The sequence below is a fragment of the Vitis vinifera genome, chromosome 13 (genome assembly GCF_030704535.1).
Source record: "Vitis vinifera cultivar Pinot Noir 40024 chromosome 13, ASM3070453v1".
In the NCBI taxonomy this organism is placed as follows: Eukaryota; Viridiplantae; Streptophyta; class Magnoliopsida; order Vitales; family Vitaceae; genus Vitis; species Vitis vinifera.
In genome coordinates, this window is record NC_081817.1 from 1,562,031 (window position 1) to 1,581,886 (window position 19,856).

Sequence of the window (19,856 nt, forward strand, 5' to 3'; positions counted from 1 at the left end):
TCCATGATATTCTATGGCAGTTCTAATAATATTCCATGGCATGTTCTGTATTTTGTCCATATATCAATTTTTAAATTTTTAAATTTATTCATTCATTTATTTTTATGCCAATGTATGAACTGGGTTTCTCTGGTAATGACTTTGTTCCACTTTATACCAGATTGGCTGATTTCAATCATCCTGCATAAAATTATGATATGTTAGAGAGAAAGTGCAACGTTGTAAGCATACTTGGGGCATTTATTCGATTGCAAATATACTTAGAAATTGCCTGATAAACACAAATTGCACACAACTAGTACAACTAGTACTATCTTCTTCCCAATTGATTGCATTCATCGATTCAGTGCTGCCTTTCCCTTCTTTCTCATTTCACCCTGCAAAATAGCCAAGGAAAACAATCTATTTTTCTGAGACTCCATTGTATGTTTACCTTATGTGTGCCAACAATGTCTACCAAGGCTTTGCTTGCATGTTCAATAAATTGAGGAATAATTAACATGTGATAAGGTTCAAACTTATGACATCCCAATAATTAAGACTGATAGCATGTTAAGTTGCCAATTGATTGATTCAAAAACTTAGGCATGTGGACAATGAAACCAGCCTTAATCTCCAATCAATTAGATTCAAGCCAAGCTCTTCAATCAAATATAGCATAAAGGTCGATCTACCAAGAATTCAAAGCAAACCTCTTCCTTAGAAGAAGCAAATAGTCTTCCCTTCAAATGGTAGGAGGAAATGTAGAGAAGAGGCTCACCTGGAGCAGTCGAAGTTGGCGATGATTGTATTGCGAATATTAGCATTACACTCCCCCGGAAGCCGCTGGGCAAAAGACAGTCTGAATGCGGGCTGGTGCTTAGTAAAGCTAGCCTTCAAGCATGAGCATGCTCTCTGCCTATCTGTTGCAGTTTTGTACTCTGCATTTAAGCCCTTAACGCCCGTGCAACATGCTGGCGGTGGTTTATTCTGTTGGCCTAAGAGGAATGACCTGCATGGTGTGAGCTTCCGGTTAATATGATCTTTGACACCAGGTGGCCAAGGTATGGCTGCATCAACCCAAGCCACGGGGTTGAGCATCAAGGTCATGATCAACCCTGGTATGCATGCAAGCATAAAGACTCCATAGCTGCTGCCCATGGCCACTACTACTCACTCATACTGATATTTTTGGAGATTTTTATAGTGTTGATTGAGTAACTGCAAAGGTGTCTGGTTGGGTCCATATGAGGCTCGGGTTGTTGGGGCTGTTTTCCTGGTTAAATGCATGAGGGGACGGAGTTAAGCTCATGGGGAGAATGAGTCAAGAATGCTTATTAGATTAAGAGTGTGTTTGGTATTGTTTCTAAAAAGGGTTTTTGATTTTTCTAGCACTTGAAATTTTTAATCAAAAGAATTATTTTCAAGTGCTAGAAATGTTAAAAATACTTCCTAAAGTCATTGTTAAACAAGCTCTAATATATTTTAAAGTAGTTTTAATTGAAGTGTTTTTAGTTCAAATTCTTTCTTTAGATGCGTTTTTGGGATAACATCTATCAAGTGGACTCTCTAGAAAGCACGGCAAATGATTTTCCAATTTTTTAAAAGTATTTTCTGAATTTTTAAAATTTTTGGGTTAAGTTGATAGCTTAAATGTGATATCAAAATTACAGCTTAATCAAAGATCTCAAGTCCGGAGTTTTTTCATCCATTTATTCTCTGTATGTAGCTCTGAGGGGTCATAGGTGAGAAAGGGTGTTAGCCAGGATGGCCTATTACTGAAAATGACTCATGTTTTAGGTTATATACCATGCAGCCTCTCAAAATTGAAGATTGCTAAGTACCTTGAATGCTTTTCCAGATATGCATAGGAATATGAATTATTAGATGATATTTATTTTTATTTTTTTGGTTTTTTTTATTTTTATTTTTTTTATGGGTGGGGCAATCCTGGTGATGAAGTCATATTTCAATTGAATTTGAGGGTGTTCTGTGAAAATTTCTTATGCTTGCAATGAAAATGATATGATATGGAATCTTGTTACATGAATGTTTCTAACTACACACATTTATGAGCATATAATGAATTGGGTCCATTGACACTCATCAACCACTACAATAAATAAATAAATAAATAAATTTATAATGTGACTCAAATTTTGATAAATTCAAAATCAATGGATGCATGTGAGGTATCATTTTCAATGGCCTCGCAGGTAATCTTAAAAATAAAGATCATTTATGTATGATGTTGTTTAAGAAAATTTAATTAATCCAAGCATGTAAAAAAAATAAAAATAAAAAGACAGATATTGGGAATTTTATGGTTTTGGGTATTTTTATATGAATGCAAACACACAATTTTTCCTGCCATATTTAAACTTCTACCTAACATATTTATGAATGTATCATACCTTGATGATGCCGACATTGAAGGGTAGGTTAAATCATTTCTGGTTGGGTCCATATAAGATTGGTGGTTGGGACTGATTTGGGGCTTATAAATGGTGTGGGACGGTTAAATCTAATACTAAAAAGTTGCTCCATCCAAAGTTTTGGATTTGAGATTTATAAGGGTTTGGAGTTATTATTTGTTATTTAAATTAGTTTTCTTCTGCTTCCTTGGATCACTGGCCATCTGTCGGCGGTTTTGAGTTTAATACCGATATTTTAGTAATAAATTCAATAAATTTAAGTGTAGTATTTGGTGTGTTGATCTTTTTTAAAGAATAGGTTGGACTCGACGAGTTGCATTTTTTTTTTTTCTTTTGTTATGACTAGGAAAGAAAGGTGCATAATCGTATGAATTACTTATGAATAAATTAAGAAATCATATTCAAGAACGATAGCATTTCATGATTCATCAACAAATATATTTTGATTCTCTATCAAGCGATGATGTAGCATGGTATTCTTTCTATCACCATATTTGACAAGATCAAGCGTTTACCACTTTGCTAAAAGCTTAAGTTGATAGCAGAGGCGACACTCGAGGGACTCGAACCTACAACCTCTCTCTGATACCAATTAACAAGATTAAGCGCTTATTACTTTGCAAAAAACTTAAACCGATAGTAGATGTGCAACTTTATTTCCTTATCTCATAGTAGCACAAAGTCTTGCATCTATACATGTTGCAAGCAGCATGAGGGACTTCACAATGCACATGTGGCACACCGACAAGTTGGGTTGTCAAGTCTTGATGCCATGTGTGGGATCCACATAGTGGGGCCTACCCATGACAACAAGTCCATAGGGTGATTGCTACATCCCATAATCCTAACGATATTAATGCAAAGGTAGTTTCAAAATTAATAGTTAGAAATTTTTTCGGTATAGAATACTCATGTCACTATGAAACATCATACTTTTCCAATAGACTCATGATTTGTTAGATAATTTTGTATAAACTTACGAGAATACTTTTTATTTAATGATATCATGTTGGAGTATATAGCATAACTTACTTTTATAGCTTCAATCATAAGCAATGTAATTATTTTGCAAAACAAAAGGCATTTATCCATTCCCTCTAAAACGTATCAAGAACTAATTAATGTATTGATTTAAATAACAAGTAAATGATGTATTTTTCAATTAAACTTAACCAATAATCACTTTACTAAAAATGGAGTTTGTTACATTGATTGGTTGTCTTTGACTTCATAAATTGCCCTCTACATGTAAAGATATTGAGGATGTAATTTACTGTATTTTATTTGTAATTAGAAGGTCCCTAAAATGTGAAAAGATGACCCATTTTCATTGGATTTTGAATAATGATGAATTCTTGTTACATGAATGCACACACCCCTGTTCTAGGACATTATAATAATTTCTAGCTATACACATTTATGATTGTCCCTCCTTGCACCCTCGCTTTCCCATCCTCAAAGAGAAAGAGAGAGAGATTATAATAATTTCTAACTATACACATTTATGATTGTCCCTCCTTGTGCCCTCGTTGTCCCATCCTTAGAGAGAGAGAAAGGTCCCTAAAATGTGAAAAGATGACGCATTTTCATTGGATTTTGAAGAAGGATGAATTCTTGTTACATGAATGCACACGCCCCATATTGTCCTAGGACATTATAATTTTTAACTATATACATTTATGATTATCCCTCCTTGCACCCTCGCTTTCCCATCCTCAAAGAGAGAGAGAGTTTTTTTTTTTTTAACTATTAGATAAATTGAAAAATAAAATTTTATTCATTGAATTCATACTAATCATTTTGGTTAGCGACTCAAATATGATCAAGTTACTTCATAATGTAATCTAATTACCTCTAATACTATCATATTGTGAGCAAGGTTTTTTAACATGGAAATGCAAATAGAGTGATGTTTGTTTTTTGACTAAATAAAAAAAGTGAAAATATTTATATTTTTTTATTCAATTAAAAGTAATATGCTTATATTAACCAATATAACTAAATTGAACCTAATAATAAATTCACTTTAGTTATATTAGTTAATATTAATAGGTTAGTTTTAGCTGAATAGAAAAAACAAAATATTTTGATTTCTTCTATTCAATAAAAAAACAAACACCACCTAAGAATACAACTTGGTTAAGTTGGCCCGATTCAACCCAAATGAGATTGATGAGATCGGCTTAGGTCAAGCTTCAAATTGAGGTTCCCTGAATTCAAATTGGACTTGGGTTGCCCATAAAATCCAACCCAACCCACTGGGTTCCAACACCCTTGTTGAGAGGACCGAGAAGCCCAATTCTTGACGGCCCAGAGCACTAGCCCACCTGCCCAAACGTAAACCCCACAAAGGGACCCTCTCTCTGTCTGAGTTAGAGCAACTTTTTGACTAGTGGGGTGTGACCCAAAATTAAAGAAAGTGGACCTCATGCCCATGCCAATACCCCTTATATCAAAACAGTAGTAGGCTCAACATCCACAGTCAAAAGTTTTGGGCCATAACACTGCCCAATTTTGTGTTAAGTACTTGAAGGGCCTCCCCCATTTTGAAGAACTTCACACTTTTTCATGCCATTGATTTCCCTTGGACCACATCCTCACTTGCCAAAATGTGACACACATTTGCTGCAAATTCAATTAAAGCCAACAAAATCAAAATAGAACTAATTAAAAAAATTCTTACCCATTCAAAAGCCCTTCTTCCCTTACGGTAATGCTTTTCAGGCTGTGTTTACACAAAAATAGAAATGAGAATTGGAACCATTAATGAAAAGAAAAACCAAAGTCAACCGTATTTTAGAATTGTGGTTTGAAGTCGACTCTTTATTAATTATCCACCATGTCAATAATCAAATTTAAAGATATAAACAAAGTGTCATTTGATAAGTAATCAAGGAAATGACATACATAAAGGATGAAGTAATGAAAGAGGAGGTCGATGATAATAATATCAATTTGCCATGATATATAACCTCATACAGAATTTGTGACATGTGAACGAAAGTGAATCATAATGGATTTTAATTTCTATTAAGTAATCCATAGACAATAATAAGCAAGAAAAAAGTCAATTTTTCATTGTTATTTTCATTCTTTTTCTATATTCCAAGGTTCCAAACTTCTTTTGAAAGAATGCATTAATCTTTTTCTACAAAAGCATTTCAAATTTAAAAACATCCATAAAAGCATCTTACCTTTGCTTTACTAAAAGGGTTTTTTTCAGCCAATAAAGAAACTGCAAGCCTACTCAACTTTAGATGCAAGAGAGAGGCCTTTGAAATGGTTAAAAGTTAGAACAATCAAAACAATCAAAAAATGAGTTTGTTTGTTGACTTCATGTGCAAAAAAGCTATGAATTAATACCAAGAAAATGTGGTCCTTTTTTGCCCTCATGAAACACACAACATAAAAGCATAGAGTGGGCCACCAGACAAACCAACATGTCACCTTGTAAAGGATCATGGGTGGTCTACCACCTCAATCTCCTATTTAAATGCACATGGGGCAGCTGCTGGGACCCCTTTGATTTGATCTCTGCACCATCTTGGAGGCCTCATGTGGGGTTGTTTGGGACTGCAATATGTGACCATGTTATTAACTACCCAGAGAAAGCAACCCCTCAGAGACCCTCTTGCCATGGAGTCTCATTCTCCCCAAGTGGGTCTCCTGGACAATTCCTTGTGCAGGCCTTTTTCACTGGCTCCCAACTCTCAACATTTGTAGATAATCCACACACTCTTTTTGTGGATCTGGTTTGGGTTTCAATCAAATTTGTGACTCATGGCATTTGGATCACAGAAATCCTGATGACAACTTGTCTGAAATTGACAACATTAATCAGAAAAAAGAGCATAAGGTCACCCTCTTGTGGCCTAAACTGCCCACGTCCGGGCCAACACAGCAACAAAAGTAATAAATGTGAAGTACTGGGGCTCATTCTAGCTCTTTGCTGCCAAGAAAATTTTCCCTTATTTTCTATGCCTTTCTCAAGAGGGATCCATGTAGAAAAAAAATTGTGCCCAATGACTTGTGGCATGGCATTAGTCATGTTGCCATTAATTCATCACAAAGCCACAAACTGTTGACTAAGACCAACCTAGATAATCAAAATAGGAGTGTGGGAAATGAAGAAATGCTGAGTTTCATGGAGATCACTGATTCCCCACCTAGGTTGTCTTTCCTTTTTCATCTTTTTTAAAATGAAGTTGGGAAAGGAATGTGTCTTGCATTTTGTGTAGATAAACATGGGTACTTGTAATTCTAGTATATTGCATTCTAAGATTAAGAGAATAGCAAAAATTAAGAAATTAACCAACTCTACCATTAAGGGATTGATGTCTCTTCAATGTGTTTATATGTAGCATCCCCACAAATTGAGAACCATCAATTGTGATTGTTGTAACTAATTTAGTCAATGAACCAAAACCCCACCCCATTTAACATAGTTTGGTTCAATTTATTCCTCTAAGCAAAACTTGAATTCTTATAATCTAAAGCATCATGCCATATTAAAAATACTTTTGATAAATGTTCATGACAAGAAAACCTATTGTATTAGAGACAAAAATGAGAAAGAAGATGAGTAAAATGAGTTAATAATAAGCTTTAGGAAAGTGGGTTCATTGTTTTGATGGGGTTTTAACCTATTTGTACATGTGCACAATGTGGGTATTTATACAAGTATATATATAATAGCCCAAAATTAAGGGAATAACTTTGCAATTAAGTAATTGGTATACATGTGCATAATGTGGGTATTTATACAAGTATATTGTAGCCCAAAATTCAAAATTAAGGGAATAACTTTACAATTAAGGAATTGAGATCACTTGCGACAATCAAGCTATTAGTCAAGTCTAGAATCAAGGAATTGATATCCTTTGATGAATCCTTTGGGCTGAATTTCACTATCCATGGTTCAAATGAGGTGCCAAGAAATTTTCCACATTTCCACCCATGTAGAAAAAATATATACATGTATACCTAATGACTTTGTGGTTTGGTGAAGTCATATGGCCATGAATTCAATCACAAAGACTATATAAATCAAAATAGGAGTACTGTGGGAGAAGGAGAAAATATCGATCTCCATGGAGATTATTGATCCCCCACCTCCACAATATTCTCATGCAGATGGGACAAGTTCAAAGATCTTGACAGGGAAAGAAAATCCAATAGATAGATCAGAAGGAAGCTTGTGTTCTTTTTTTTCTTTTTCTTTTTTTTTTCTTTGATATCAAGTTAACAGCCCGAAACCCTCCCAAAACCCCACCAAAACCATCCTAATTGCTCTTTTGTTTTTATTTTTGGCCACCCCCATTTCCTCTTTTATCTGTTTTATCAACTGAAAGCATCCAAAATCATAAGAAAATGATGCATGAATGCAAGAGGGCGTAAAGCCCGGGACCTGCATGTGCAGCTAACATGGTAGGGCCCCTGGTTGAACCCCCATGCCCTTTCATGCTGACCTTCACTTCTACCTAAATCATATAAAATATACTTTGATTTTCAAGCATACCCTCCACAAATTTTTTTACATTAAATCATCTAACAGAAGCTTCAACCTTACAATGATTAATTAACTGATGATTCGGCGTGGCGGTTGTTGATAAGGTATCGATTTGACATTGATGACATTGATTAGAATACTTGTGTGTAATGACTTTTTTTAATCCCAAGTTAACCGACAAATTATTCTATTCAAGAGGGTTGGTATGGATCAAATATGATTGAGCTTCACACGTTGGGGGACTTTTGGAAGGGAGGACTTGGCTAAAAGAAAATTGAGTAAGCAATGAGAGGAAAGATAAGGGAAAGAGAAAGGAGAATAAGATATAGAAAACGGTTGAGAAATGCATGTGCAGGTAGGGCCATGGAGGGGATGTGCAGTTGGTAGTCTAACTTGAACAAAACATATGCATGTGCAGTTTTGATGATTTGTAAAATGACCTTAAAATATGCATCTATTTTTTGTGGTTTTGGCTTTCTCTCTTATGTAACTTGTCCCTTTCCAAAAACCCCCTTAATCCTCAGTCTCCATTTCCCTATATAAAGTGACCTCCCCCACTCCCCTTCTCTGTATCCTTCTCCCACCAAGACAAAGCCTTGAGCACTTAGCCCATTACTCCTCTCAATGGCTACTGCAGCATTTTCTTCTATCTCTCTTGCCCTCTTTCTCTTCTGTCTATGCCTCCAAGGCACAAATGGTGACTATGGTGGGTGGGAAGGTGGGCATGCCACATTCTATGGCGGTGGTGACGCCTCAGGCACAATGGGTGAGTCCATGGAAGTGTTCACTTAACAATTATTTACTGTTTTGGTCATTTTTGGAGGTGGGTTTTTGATGGGGTGTTGGTATTGCAGGTGGGGCTTGTGGGTATGGCAACTTGTACAGCCAAGGGTATGGGACCAACACTGCAGCTCTCAGCACCGCTCTCTTCAACAGTGGGCTGAGCTGTGGGGCATGTTACGAGATGAAATGCAACGATGACCCCAAATGGTGCCTCCCAGGGACCCTAACCGTGACTGCCACAAACTTCTGCCCTCCTAACTTGGCCTTGTCCAACACCAACGGCGGATGGTGCAATCCCCCCCTTCAGCACTTCGATCTAGCTGAGCCTGCCTTCCTTCAGATTGCCCAGTACCGAGCTGGAATCGTACCTGTGTCTTTCAGAAGGTGAGTATTTTGGAGTGGGAAAAAGGTTTTAATACTATATATGAACTGATCTTAAACTTATAAAATTATTTCAAAGCCATGAAACTTCTAGGTTAAAAAACAGATAATATCTACATGGTTAAAAAAAAATTATCATAAATGATATCACAATAAACCCACAAGTTTCAACACCAAGATTTGTTTGGTCCACTAAAAATGCTTGTCTGTTCGGTTTGAATCAAAACCAATACTAAACCTCGATGTGAGAGCTTATCAAAATCAATCCCTGAGCCCGATATAGGAGTTTGCACACCAATGTTTGTTTGGTCTCACGAGGGTGTTTTTCTATTTAATTTGTTTGATTAAGGGGTATTTGTCTATTTGCACCCATAATGGTGTTTGTCTGCTGTCACCCATAATCCTGTAAACCACAATAAGGTCGTTGTTTGACCTTTACGTGCTCCTTACCCAGACCAGACAATATCTACCAATTACATTGTGTGACCGTTACGTGCTCCTTTAACCCAGACCGGGCAATGTCTACCAATTACATCTTTGGTTCTCCAACAATCTCTCACTTCTCTTCTGTTTTTCTTGGTCTGGACAGAGTCCCCTGTGTGAAGAAAGGAGGGATCCGCTTTACCATCAACGGCCACTCCTACTTCAACTTGGTGCTCATCACAAACGTGGCCGGAGCGGGAGACGTCAGGGCAGTATCAATAAAGGGGTCTAAGACCGGGTGGCAGCCCATGTCAAGGAACTGGGGCCAGAACTGGCAGAGCAACTCATACCTCAACGGCCAGACCCTCTCATTCCAAGTCACAGCAAGCGATGGCCGGACCATGACAAGCCTCAATGTGGCGCCTGCTGGCTGGCAGTTTGGGCAAACATATGAGGGGGCTCAGTTCTAAATTCTCACTAGTGTGTGGCTATGACTATGAGTCTGTATATGGCAATGTATCCATTGTTTGGGAGAAGGGAAAATGGAAAGGAAAGAGTAGGAAGTATAGGGAGATCTATTGCTGTGGTGGCTAATTGGCACCCGCATGGGCTAGTATATTATATATAGAAGGATTGATTGTGAGTAATGGTTTGATTTGAAAGAGGGATGTTCTGTTGGTCGCCTTTTGTTGATAGCAAGGCCATGGATGATGCCCTCCAAGCTTTTTAGATTTGGTCTCCAATTTGGGTTCAGACCCAATTGAAGCAACCTGTATCAGTTCTTAATGATTGATGATCAAAGTAATTAAACAGCTTTCTTTTCTACTTTTTCAAATCTATGACTATCATCTTCCAACTCCAACATTCAAAATATTTCCCAAAAAAAAAAAAAAAAACCTTCTGCCTTGAGCTCAAATCAACTTGATACATACATGCAAGTCAGAACAATGTTTGTCAAATCAATTTATAATGATAGGTTAATCCAATCAGAATAATGTTTGTCAATTCAACTTATAATGATAGGTTAATCCATCCTTATCTCAGAACCGAGCAAATAGAATTTGTTCGATTTTCAATTTTCTTATCTCTTAATTGATAAAAACAGGAATAAACAATGGATCTTATATTTTATTAAAGTATTTATTATTACTACACTATAAACAAAATTAATTTTTAAATACATTTATTATATTTTCAATTAAAATTTTTAAATATATTTTTGAATTTTAAATCCAATTTTGTTTTTATTATTTATAAATAAATAAAAATTATATCGAAGACCCAAATTAAGTTGTATCCGATGAATCATTTAAATCAAATCAAACTCATAGTACTACCATATCATATCTTAAAATTGTCCATAAGAAACACACAAAAAGGAAGTAATATTTTTAATTAATTAAGGTTTATTAGAAAGTTTTTAGACCAATAGGGATTAAACACGTAATACTCCTAAGCACTTTGGGTTCCGCTGTGTAGCCGATGGCGAGTCTACGCTGCATCAGTGGCCTATTTGGAGCTCGGCTTCCAAAACCTAGAAATCTCGACAACCCCATCTCTAAAACCCTCCCAAAATACTCATCGTCGTGGAAGATCGTATCACAAATGGCGGATCTTCCGACCCAGTTGGCTTTATCGCCGACTAGCTCTCTCAAAATCCAGAAAGGGGACATCACCAAGTGGTTCGTTGATGGCTCTTCCGACGCTATCGTCAGTTTCTCCCTCTCCGTCTCTCTCTCTTTAATAGGGTTTGATGTATTAGTATTTTGGTGCTTGGTCCGTTGTGTACATGATGTTGGATTACCCAATGGCTTAAAGTCCTCGAATTGGAAGCCTTTTTTTTCTGAATTCTTAGAATTACATGTGGGTTTGTGGAATTATGATTTGAATTCATGAATTCGGTTTTGATCCCTCAATTCAAAACCCATTGTTTGGTGGGAGTTTTTGATCTGGATTCAGGCATAATTTCGCATCGAGATGCTGAATTCTTTAGTTTCTGGATTTGAAATCCCCAGTGGGAGCCCAGAATTTGGGAATTCTGTTCGAAACTCAAGTTTTTAGTATTTGTATGAGCCATTCATTTTCTGCAGGTTAATCCAGCAAATGAACGAATGCTTGGAGGTGGTGGTGCTGATGGAGGTAATGCCTTCTAATTTTCTAACAAAATCATAACCCATAATGTACTTATCGAAATTTATCTGTGTTTTCCTTAGCCATACATAGAGCTGCTGGTCCAGAGCTTGTAGCAGCTTGCTATAAGGTCCCAGAAGTTCGACCCGGAATTCGCTGCCCTACTGGAGAAGCAAGAATTACCCAGTAGGTTCTTATACGTTGGTTCATTATATAGATTATTTTCCTCACAATGTACTGATGTTCTAATAATTTGCAGAGGTTTTAAATTGCCTGCAGCTCATGTAATTCACACTGTTGGGCCAATTTATGACGTTGATAGCAACCCTGAAGCCTCTCTTAAAAGTGCATACGCGTATGTAGTAGTTATATATGTTGCTGCTATTTTTGTTAGAAGTTTGATTTATCATCCTAATAGCAAAGAGTTAGTTTCTCATTGTAAATAAGACCCTTATTTTCTACATTGGTTACAGGAACTGCTTGAGTCTCGCCAAAGAGAATAACGTTCAGTATATCGCCTTTCCTGCCATATCTTGTGGTGTTTTTGGGTGAGTTGATTCAAAACAACTGCCATTTTGGTACTGAAATTTGTTTTGAAATAATGGTTTCTGGTGACTAGAAGTTTGATTGATTGCCTTATATGATCTCATGACTGGAAGTCTTGACAGTGTCAAGAAGTTGTTCTTGCTCGCATGAGAATGAGTTGGATGGAATCCATGATTGAGATTCTGACCATAAACCGTTTGTTAATTTCTTCTTCTGTGGGTGTACGAGTTAGAAATGGCTTAGGCGCTTTGCTCTTTAGATGCCAGTACAAACTGTTTAATAATTGCATATTTCATTTTGATTTTTGGCCTTGTTCTTTCAGATATCCTTATGATGAAGCTGCCACAGTGGCTATATCCACTGTCAAAGAGTTTGGGAAAGACTTAAAAGAGGTATCTGGTGTTCATGTTTTGCTTCATGTTCAGATAGAACTATTTCATCGTCCAGATTGAATCTTGAGTTTCAATGCCATGAATTAGAGCACTTATATTTATTTATGTAATTACTTATCTTGTTTATTAAGGGATTAATGAAAGAAACTACAAGTGCTTTAGTGAAAACAAATAGCAGCATTCTATAGGCATTGTTTGGTTGTTTTGTTCTTTATATGCTTACAATAGATAATTCTGTTGTCTTACTGTTTGTGGAAGCCTGGTAGGTGGAAAGCATTTACAAGGTTTATTAGGCTATGTTTGGTTCTAGGAAAGGGAAAAAAATGTTAAAGAAAATTATTTTTTTTATGTTTGATTTACCATGAAAAATATGGGAAAAAATCAAACATATTTAGAAGTAGTTAGCAATTTATATATTTTTAAATTATTTAATCTTTATAAAAAAAAAAAAAAAAAAAAAAAAAGAGAAATGAGTTTAAAGATGTATATAAAAATAATTTATTAACTTTAAATCTATTTTTTATTTTCCTCACTTTTTTCTTTTCTTCTATTTTTTCTCTCTATTTTCTTTCCCTTGCATTTTCCTTCAAATTTACCAAAAACCAAACATAGCTTTAAGGATATATATTCTCTAAAGTGTGATATCATACCTCTTGGTTTTTTTTTGTCTGTGTATTTGAAGAACTGTGTGGAATTAACCTCATCACTAACTGAATATTCTCCTTGATTTGTCTTCTTGAGACGAGAAGACCTTACATATTCATTCACCTGGTGAAGAAAATTGATGGCAACTAGTATTAATAGAGGAAACACAGAAAAACAGGCAATATAAATATCATAAAATTCAAGGGAAAAATTAGCAACATTATAAAAATCATCTAAACTGCATTCTGAGATATCATTGATCTCCTCATTGTTATGTGGATATTTCTACGGCCTACAGAAGGAAGGGCTTCTTTTGAGCGCTTAATACTATAATTTCATATTGGGTTCAGCCTCTACCTGGAGTTTACCTACCAGAACAATAACCATGAGCTTGCTCACTGATATAAATGAACTAAAATTGTTAAATCTCTTTATTGGTAAGGTCTGCTTGGAGACTTAATGGGTATATTTACTTCAAATGATATTTGCAGGTGCACTTTGTTCTCTTCTCGGATGACATCTATAATGTTTGGTTGAATAAGGCAAATGAATTGCTCCAAAATTAATTAGAGTTCAGCCTGCAGCCTGCAACAATAGAAGATGCAGTCGTTTTGATTTATCTAATTTTGAAGTGAAAATAATTATTATCATGATATGTTGGCATATGCTGGGTTACTGGAAAGGGGAATTATTGTATCATCAAGTGTGAGATTTTTCTGGTGTTGGTGAGTGTTGTTATTTGAATGTATGTAGTGTGAGAGAGCCTACTTGATTATTCTTGTGAACCATCACTGCAAGATGAACTTTCAGTTTGTAATTAGGGTTTTGTGGTCTTTAACTCTTCAGCATTCTCTGCTGGATAGTGGATATGCCCTGTTCAGGTAAGGGACATCTATCCATATTGCAAGCTAAGATCCGGCTTCTGTGGAAAACCCGGGTGAGACGGATGTTAAATTTGAAGGTTGCATTGTTCTCAGCTGTGGTAGGGCAGACATGGAAGCTTCCCATTTCACGGGCTGGATTGGTTTCCTCGGTTTGCCTTGCAGGTGTGACACAATGAAGAATGATCATAAGCCTTACATTCATCTGCCAGTTTCTTGTAATAGACCTCTTACAGTCAGCTACATGAATTACAAATCTCATCTCCTCATCACCACTCCTCTTCCGCCAGGGCCAGGAGCTTCAGGAATCATGGAGAAGTCAAATTCTCCTAACTACAGTGGAATTCAGTCATGATGCCTGAGGGGTCTAAGATGTTTTTGGAAATACATACATGGACCAATTCTCTAATGGTTGCATCTCAAATATAAAAACATAAAAATAAACGTAATCTGATTTTCATCCTTGAATAAAAAAAACCTAAGTAACCATGAACAGCTATTTTCTTAAAAGAGCATAAAGGATAATAAGTCATCAATGCAGTAAATTGTATATTCCCATCAAAAACCTATATAACCTGCCATGACCATATACCATTTACCCAGGCTCAGGTGGGATTGAGTACTCACATCATTGGCCGTTGAGACTTTGGCCTGATAATCCATGGATTTCAGGGCATCAAAAATATTCAAATCTCAGCCAGTAATTTCGTCAAGGTTAGATTAACATATCAAAATTCAAAGTACAGAGACCAACTACTACTGCAAAAGTGTAGAGAAAACTTGCTGCTGCAACTCTCCCCTCAGATCCTGTTTCAGATACCTGCGAAAATCCCTGCTGAGCAAGTCCATCTTCACTCACCTGAAGAAAACTACCTCCCTTGCTACATCCGCCCTATTTTATTATTCTTCACAGTAAGAGGTTCCACATTATTCATAAATCCAATGGCTTTAATCTGTATTTCAAGCATCAACAACAAAAGGAAACTTGCCTCTTTGAACTTCAAAATCACAGGTTCCTACAGATAACACAAGAATTTTGTTCCCTTATATTGGAAGGAAAAGAATGAAAACAGTTCAGCCAATACATTCAGTGAAGAGATTGAAATCAACGGCCTAAATAAAGTTCAAAATACATCTGAGCAAGTACACAACAATTTTGTTTTCTTCTCAAGAGAGTAGCTCACCCAGTTCGCTGGATCCTGTTCAGTTAAAGGCTGAGGGATGTATACTGCTCCGATCTAATGAAAAAGAAACATCAAACACATCTACCAAAGATTTCTGAGCAGCCACCCAAATTTGAATATACACAGAATATCAGATTTATGTCTCTTTGTCCTTTGATAAACCTGGCGGAATTCTGCGAATGACATTCTCATCCACTAGTTTATAGTGCTTTGAAAACTTTCGGTGGATTATCCCGAAATATTTATCCACATGCTCTTCATATTTGCTGTACAAGGCAGGAACTGTAATGGATATAATGGTTCCTGTAACCATTTCGAATTGGCAAAATGTAAGAGAAAACCTCATAACTAAGGTGCTTACTGACATAAATACACCACTTATGGCAGATTCAAGGGTAAATTATATTGAGGTATGCACAAATTAATGACTATGCATGCATAAAACATATTTCCTGTGATTCACCTACACAAAAACCCCATATTTCATATATTGAGCCAATCACCAGGGTATATGAGACCACCTAAAATCTTAAAATTATTCCTATGTTCTTCATATTCATTATCATTATACCGGAATATGATAAAGTTTACTCATCGCTTTAAATCTCTATAGACATACTTTTCCAATGATATTCAAAACCTTCAACCAACCAATACACAATCTCATGGCTTAAGAAAATGAAACATTCACCAAATAATAAGCTTGGCAATCTTTAGCCAATAGTCTAATTAGGCCACAGAACAAGTGCCCCCCATCTCCTCAAACTTAACCATAGAAACTTTTTTATCCCATGAGGTTCTAAACTTCAAATGGAACAACTGAGAGACTAAACTATCCAATCATAATAGAAATGAAAAGAAGAAAGAGCATAAACACATTCACTGATACAGAGAGACCACATTTGTGAAATATAACATACTGCAATTAGTTTACAGGATGAGAATGAATGTGCATACCGATATATGCTAGCGTGAAGAAAGAAAAGGAGCTACCAACGACAGATAAGAGCCACAAACCGAGCACCACCTGTCAATGGTCAATAGTTTGGTAAGGCACTTTCTTTGATTAAAATCAGTCTTCAAAGCAGCGCAGATATTGGACAGAAGATATTATAATTTCAATGGAATGCAAGGACTGTATACCAAAAACATACAACTCCATACAAGGCTCACAACAGGGCTTACAGTAATATGGTGGTTTACAATACATTTCTACTTCAATAGTGACATACTGATCTTATGTATACTTTTTGTTCTCAAATTTTAATCTCATCCTTTAAACAAAAAACACTTAAAAGATATAATAACTAAATCTAATTCTCTAAGCAATTTTTTTTATGGATAAAGGAAACGTATATTATAAAGTGTAATCCCAAAAAAGCACCCCAAGGTACACAGGGAAATCTAATTCTCTCAGCGATGCCAGGCTCTGTTTGCAATTCTTAACATGGACCTGGCCATGCCTGTCAGGTGCATGTATGTGTAGGAGTTCTTAGTTCCAAATTTATGGATAATGGAATATAAGTGCATTATCTAAGTAACTGATCTTCATCATCTCTTATTTAGGAAACATCACATGTCTATCTGACAACTTGTTAGAAATGGGAGTTCACTTATTTTTAAATATTGAAATATTCATGAAATAATCAAACTAAGAAGGTAAGAAAACTAGGAATCTTTTCCCTCTTCTTTTGCCACACACTTGATTTGGACAGATATTCCATGAGCATATGTCATGGAGTTTCTAACACAATATTTCACTCGACTTTGGGTATCATGTAACATAGAGCAGCTCTGACCGCACAGCTTAGAATTCCTACAATTTTATACTGTTATTCCACACTGACCTTGAAGAAAAGTCTGAAGTCCTTGCCAAGTGTGATATCATGAGCCATAAGCAGCAAATAATTGATTTTCACACGAAATGATCCTGCAACACTATTAACCATTTCCTCTGACAATTCTAGCTCAGGTAACGATTTCAGTTGTCTGCTCAAGAAAGACAGTAGTACACTCAAAATGGATTTCAGCAATGATACAATAGTAAGCATCAGTTAATGTAGAGGATAGAGTAGCCATACTTATTTCTAAAAGCAGCATAATTGGCACGAAGAAACAACACTACGATCAAAATCAGCAACACATCTGAACAAATTGATAAAAATGATAATCCAGACCGCTCAAATAGGATCCAAGCAACTGTCGCTACGACAATAGTGCCACAGGAAACACGCCTCCGCTTCCACAATAAGACATCAGCAGCTGAGAAAAAATAGAAGAAAACATTACTATAATAAATTCACAAGCAGACATTCAAGAAAAGCTTTACCAGTTAAATTATACTTTGCTATGAGGAGACAATTCATTGATTCAAGAGCATTTTACAAGGCAATAAGAAGCCTCAGCCAAGGCACAACCCAAACCCGAAGAGTAACTTCATTTGAAATAAAACTACCGGAATTCTCATTCCCGCCTAATAAAGTTTCCCATACTCCTTCCAGAAAGCTTCTTCTCTTTTCAGAAAGAGATTGTGCATTATGAACACATTGGCTTTTCATTCTCAAAGCACCATATTTGAAAAAAGCTGATGCCTTTAGAATCTGCAGGATTTTGATTTCAGAGGATACGACAGGAACCAAGGCCCAACACTCAACACTTGGGCAAAATATATGTCCAAATGTAATTATCTACCCAGAAAAAATCCAATATTTTCCTGTTCTTCTGAACCCCGTCTTGAAATTGACAGAGAAAACAACAACAAAAGTGAAATCCAAAACCAAATATCACCGTCACTCTCCACACAACAGTTTCCAATTTCGTTCTTGCCCAGTCACAAATCACGAAACCGTTCCCAGAATTCAAAACCCTAACGCAACAAAAATTACAGAACTTGAAAACCCGAGTCCGCCATTACCTTTACCACCGCCCATTATCTGATGAATCGAGGATCTCCGATCGAACAACCGGTATCCTGGGCCACCTGAAGTCGACGCGTCTCCATCAACACAAGCATTGCTCGGATCTTCTGAACTATCCATCAAAATTCACTGCATAAAACACAGATTCAGAAATCAAACAAAGGGACGAACCCTAGAAATCTCGAATGCGGGTAAGGAGATTCGTAAACCCTAGAATACTAGAACGAACCTGCCGAAGTGCAATTAGGGAGAAATTTTGAGGTCGTTTTGGAATTATGAAAGAAAGTCTTCAGAGTTACGGTCCGAAGTCTGAACTTTGAAGTTTTTGACTTGCAGAGAAGAACACCTAACCAATTTTTTAATTAATTTATTTATTTATTTATTCTTTTATTTGTTAATTATTCAAATTGAAGGAAAATAAATTTTAAATAATGGATATTAATTAAATGGTAAATTGAAATTTAAGAAATATTTTAATGATCCTTGGGTAAACTACGTATTATAAATTTTAATTTTAATTATTTTAAAATTAATTTAAATCTTAAGGAGCCTAATGACGGTCCAAATACCCTACATTGTTTAATTGAAACTATACCTATGTTTCATCCTCATTTGCACATGACATATATGTTTTTATACTTTGTCCCTTGTATTTTCTAATTGAGTATTTTCTTGATTTTCTTTTATTTTTTATTTTTTATTTTTTTTGGTCTCTTATCATCATTTTATAATGGGTAAGCCTCCAAATTTTCCCAATTAATATCCACATAGGCATCATTAAAGGCTTGAACTTAGGGCATGTTTGGTTTCTTTTTTAATTTGTATTTGTTAACAATCTTGTATGATAAGCCAGTGGGAAGTATGAAGAAAAGGACAAAAAATATTAAAAAGAAAATAATTTTCCCATTTTGTCACTTCTTTCTTTCCATTTTTTTCTTTATTTCTTTCTTTTAACACTTTTCTTTATGTTATATTTGGTTATCGAAAATACGAGGAGATATGAAAAAAAAAAACAGAGAGGAAAAGTATAAAAAATAATAATAATAATAGTAAAAATATAAAATTAAATTAAAGAATGAAATATTTTTACATTTTTTCAAACTCATTTCACTTTTTTTTAATGTAAATATTAAATAATTTTAAAATATGAATTTTTAACTAATTTTAATTATTTTATTTTTATTTTTGTATTTTTCATAGTGAAATCAAATATGAAAAAATGTTTTTTCTAACATTTTTCTTCCTAAGACAAAAACATTAAAAAATATTTTTTAAATTTTTTACTTACCATGAAAAATCTAAAAGAAAATAAAATATAACTAAAATTAATTAAAAACTAATCTATTTTAAAAAAATATTTAATCTTTATATACAACGAATAAAAATAAGTTAAATAAGTTTAAAAAAAATATTTAAAAATAATTTATTAAGTTTAAATTTGTTTTTCATCTTTTCTTTACTTTTTCTTTATCTTCTTTTCCTCTAAATTTTCAATAACAAATCATAAGGTAAATAAAAGTGAAGAACATATTTGGAAAAAAATATGTACCTAAATAATTAACAATTTTATAAACTTTATTTTCTTCTTTTTTTCTTTCCATCAAACTTTTCAGAACAAGTTTAGAGAGTATTTAATAAAACTTAATACCT

General features: G+C 35.2%; 4 protein-coding genes across 5 annotated transcripts; 2 read left to right on the plus strand and 2 right to left on the minus strand.

Annotated features, from left to right (window-relative positions):
* Positions 1–216: 216 nt before the first annotated feature.
* Positions 217–1,173, minus strand: LOC100265591 (non-specific lipid-transfer protein). Its single transcript, XM_002275071.4, has 2 exons — positions 761–1,173; positions 217–377 (listed from the first exon to the last, which is right to left on the minus strand). The coding sequence occupies exons 1-2, from the start codon at positions 1,138–1,140 to the stop codon at positions 368–370; spliced, it is 390 nt and encodes a 129-aa protein (XP_002275107.1). The 5' UTR covers positions 1,141–1,173; the 3' UTR covers positions 217–367.
* Positions 1,174–8,385: 7,212 nt separating this feature from the next.
* On the plus strand, positions 8,386–10,345 carry LOC100244917 (expansin-like). Its single transcript, XM_002280264.5, has 3 exons — positions 8,386–8,689; positions 8,778–9,090; positions 9,677–10,345. Exons 1-3 carry the CDS (start codon positions 8,548–8,550, stop codon positions 9,978–9,980), a joined length of 759 nt encoding a protein of 252 aa, XP_002280300.1. The 5' UTR covers positions 8,386–8,547; the 3' UTR covers positions 9,981–10,345.
* A 273-nt stretch (positions 10,346–10,618) lies between these two features.
* LOC100267229 (macro domain-containing protein VPA0103-like) lies at positions 10,619–14,040 on the plus strand. The gene is made up of 7 exons (XM_002280316.5): positions 10,619–11,220; positions 11,601–11,649; positions 11,724–11,826; positions 11,900–11,995; positions 12,114–12,188; positions 12,509–12,578; positions 13,715–14,040. The coding sequence occupies exons 1-7, from the start codon at positions 10,993–10,995 to the stop codon at positions 13,787–13,789; spliced, it is 696 nt and encodes a 231-aa protein (XP_002280352.1). The 5' UTR covers positions 10,619–10,992; the 3' UTR covers positions 13,790–14,040.
* A 547-nt stretch (positions 14,041–14,587) lies between these two features.
* LOC100255297 (reticulon-like protein B16) lies at positions 14,588–18,570 on the minus strand. Of its 2 annotated transcripts, XR_787113.3 has the most exons (7): positions 18,436–18,569; positions 18,203–18,335; positions 17,370–17,550; positions 17,136–17,277; positions 16,246–16,315; positions 15,289–15,591; positions 14,588–15,120 (listed from the first exon to the last, which is right to left on the minus strand). XR_787113.3 is itself a non-coding variant. In XM_002275121.5 (6 exons), the coding sequence occupies exons 2-6, from the start codon at positions 18,324–18,326 to the stop codon at positions 15,425–15,427; spliced, it is 684 nt and encodes a 227-aa protein (XP_002275157.2). In that variant the 5' UTR covers positions 18,327–18,335; positions 18,436–18,570; the 3' UTR covers positions 15,063–15,424. The 2 variants fall into 2 exon arrangements, 1 of the variants encoding a protein (XP_002275157.2); XM_002275121.5 differs by having other exon boundaries at positions 15,063–15,591; positions 18,436–18,570.
* Positions 18,571–19,856: the final 1,286 nt, after the last annotated feature.

Excerpts from the sequence above, each read along its gene's own strand:
- LOC100255297 (XM_002275121.5), bottom strand. The coding sequence starts at position 18,326 with ATGGATAGTTCAGAAGATCCGAGCAATGCTTGTGTTGATGGAGACGCG. Across the intron at positions 17,551-18,202 it reads GATAATGGGCGGTGGTAAAG|CTGCTGATGTCTTATTGTGG; the intron begins GTAATGGCGGAC and ends ATTTTTTCTCAG. Across the intron at positions 17,278-17,369 it reads TATGCTGCTTTTAGAAATAA|ACAACTGAAATCGTTACCTG; the intron begins GTATGGCTACTC and ends TTTCTTGAGCAG.
- LOC100267229 (XM_002280316.5), top strand. The coding sequence starts at position 10,993 with ATGGCGAGTCTACGCTGCATCAGTGGCCTATTTGGAGCTCGGCTTCCA. Across the intron at positions 11,650-11,723 it reads AGGTGGTGGTGCTGATGGAG|CCATACATAGAGCTGCTGGT; the intron begins GTAATGCCTTCT and ends TGTTTTCCTTAG. Across the intron at positions 11,996-12,113 it reads TCTCTTAAAAGTGCATACGC|GAACTGCTTGAGTCTCGCCA; the intron begins GTATGTAGTAGT and ends CATTGGTTACAG.
- LOC100265591 (XM_002275071.4), bottom strand. The coding sequence starts at position 1,140 with ATGGGCAGCAGCTATGGAGTCTTTATGCTTGCATGCATACCAGGGTTG.
- LOC100244917 (XM_002280264.5), top strand. The coding sequence starts at position 8,548 with ATGGCTACTGCAGCATTTTCTTCTATCTCTCTTGCCCTCTTTCTCTTC. Across the intron at positions 8,690-8,777 it reads TGACGCCTCAGGCACAATGG|GTGGGGCTTGTGGGTATGGC; the intron begins GTGAGTCCATGG and ends TTGGTATTGCAG. Across the intron at positions 9,091-9,676 it reads GTACCTGTGTCTTTCAGAAG|AGTCCCCTGTGTGAAGAAAG; the intron begins GTGAGTATTTTG and ends TGGTCTGGACAG.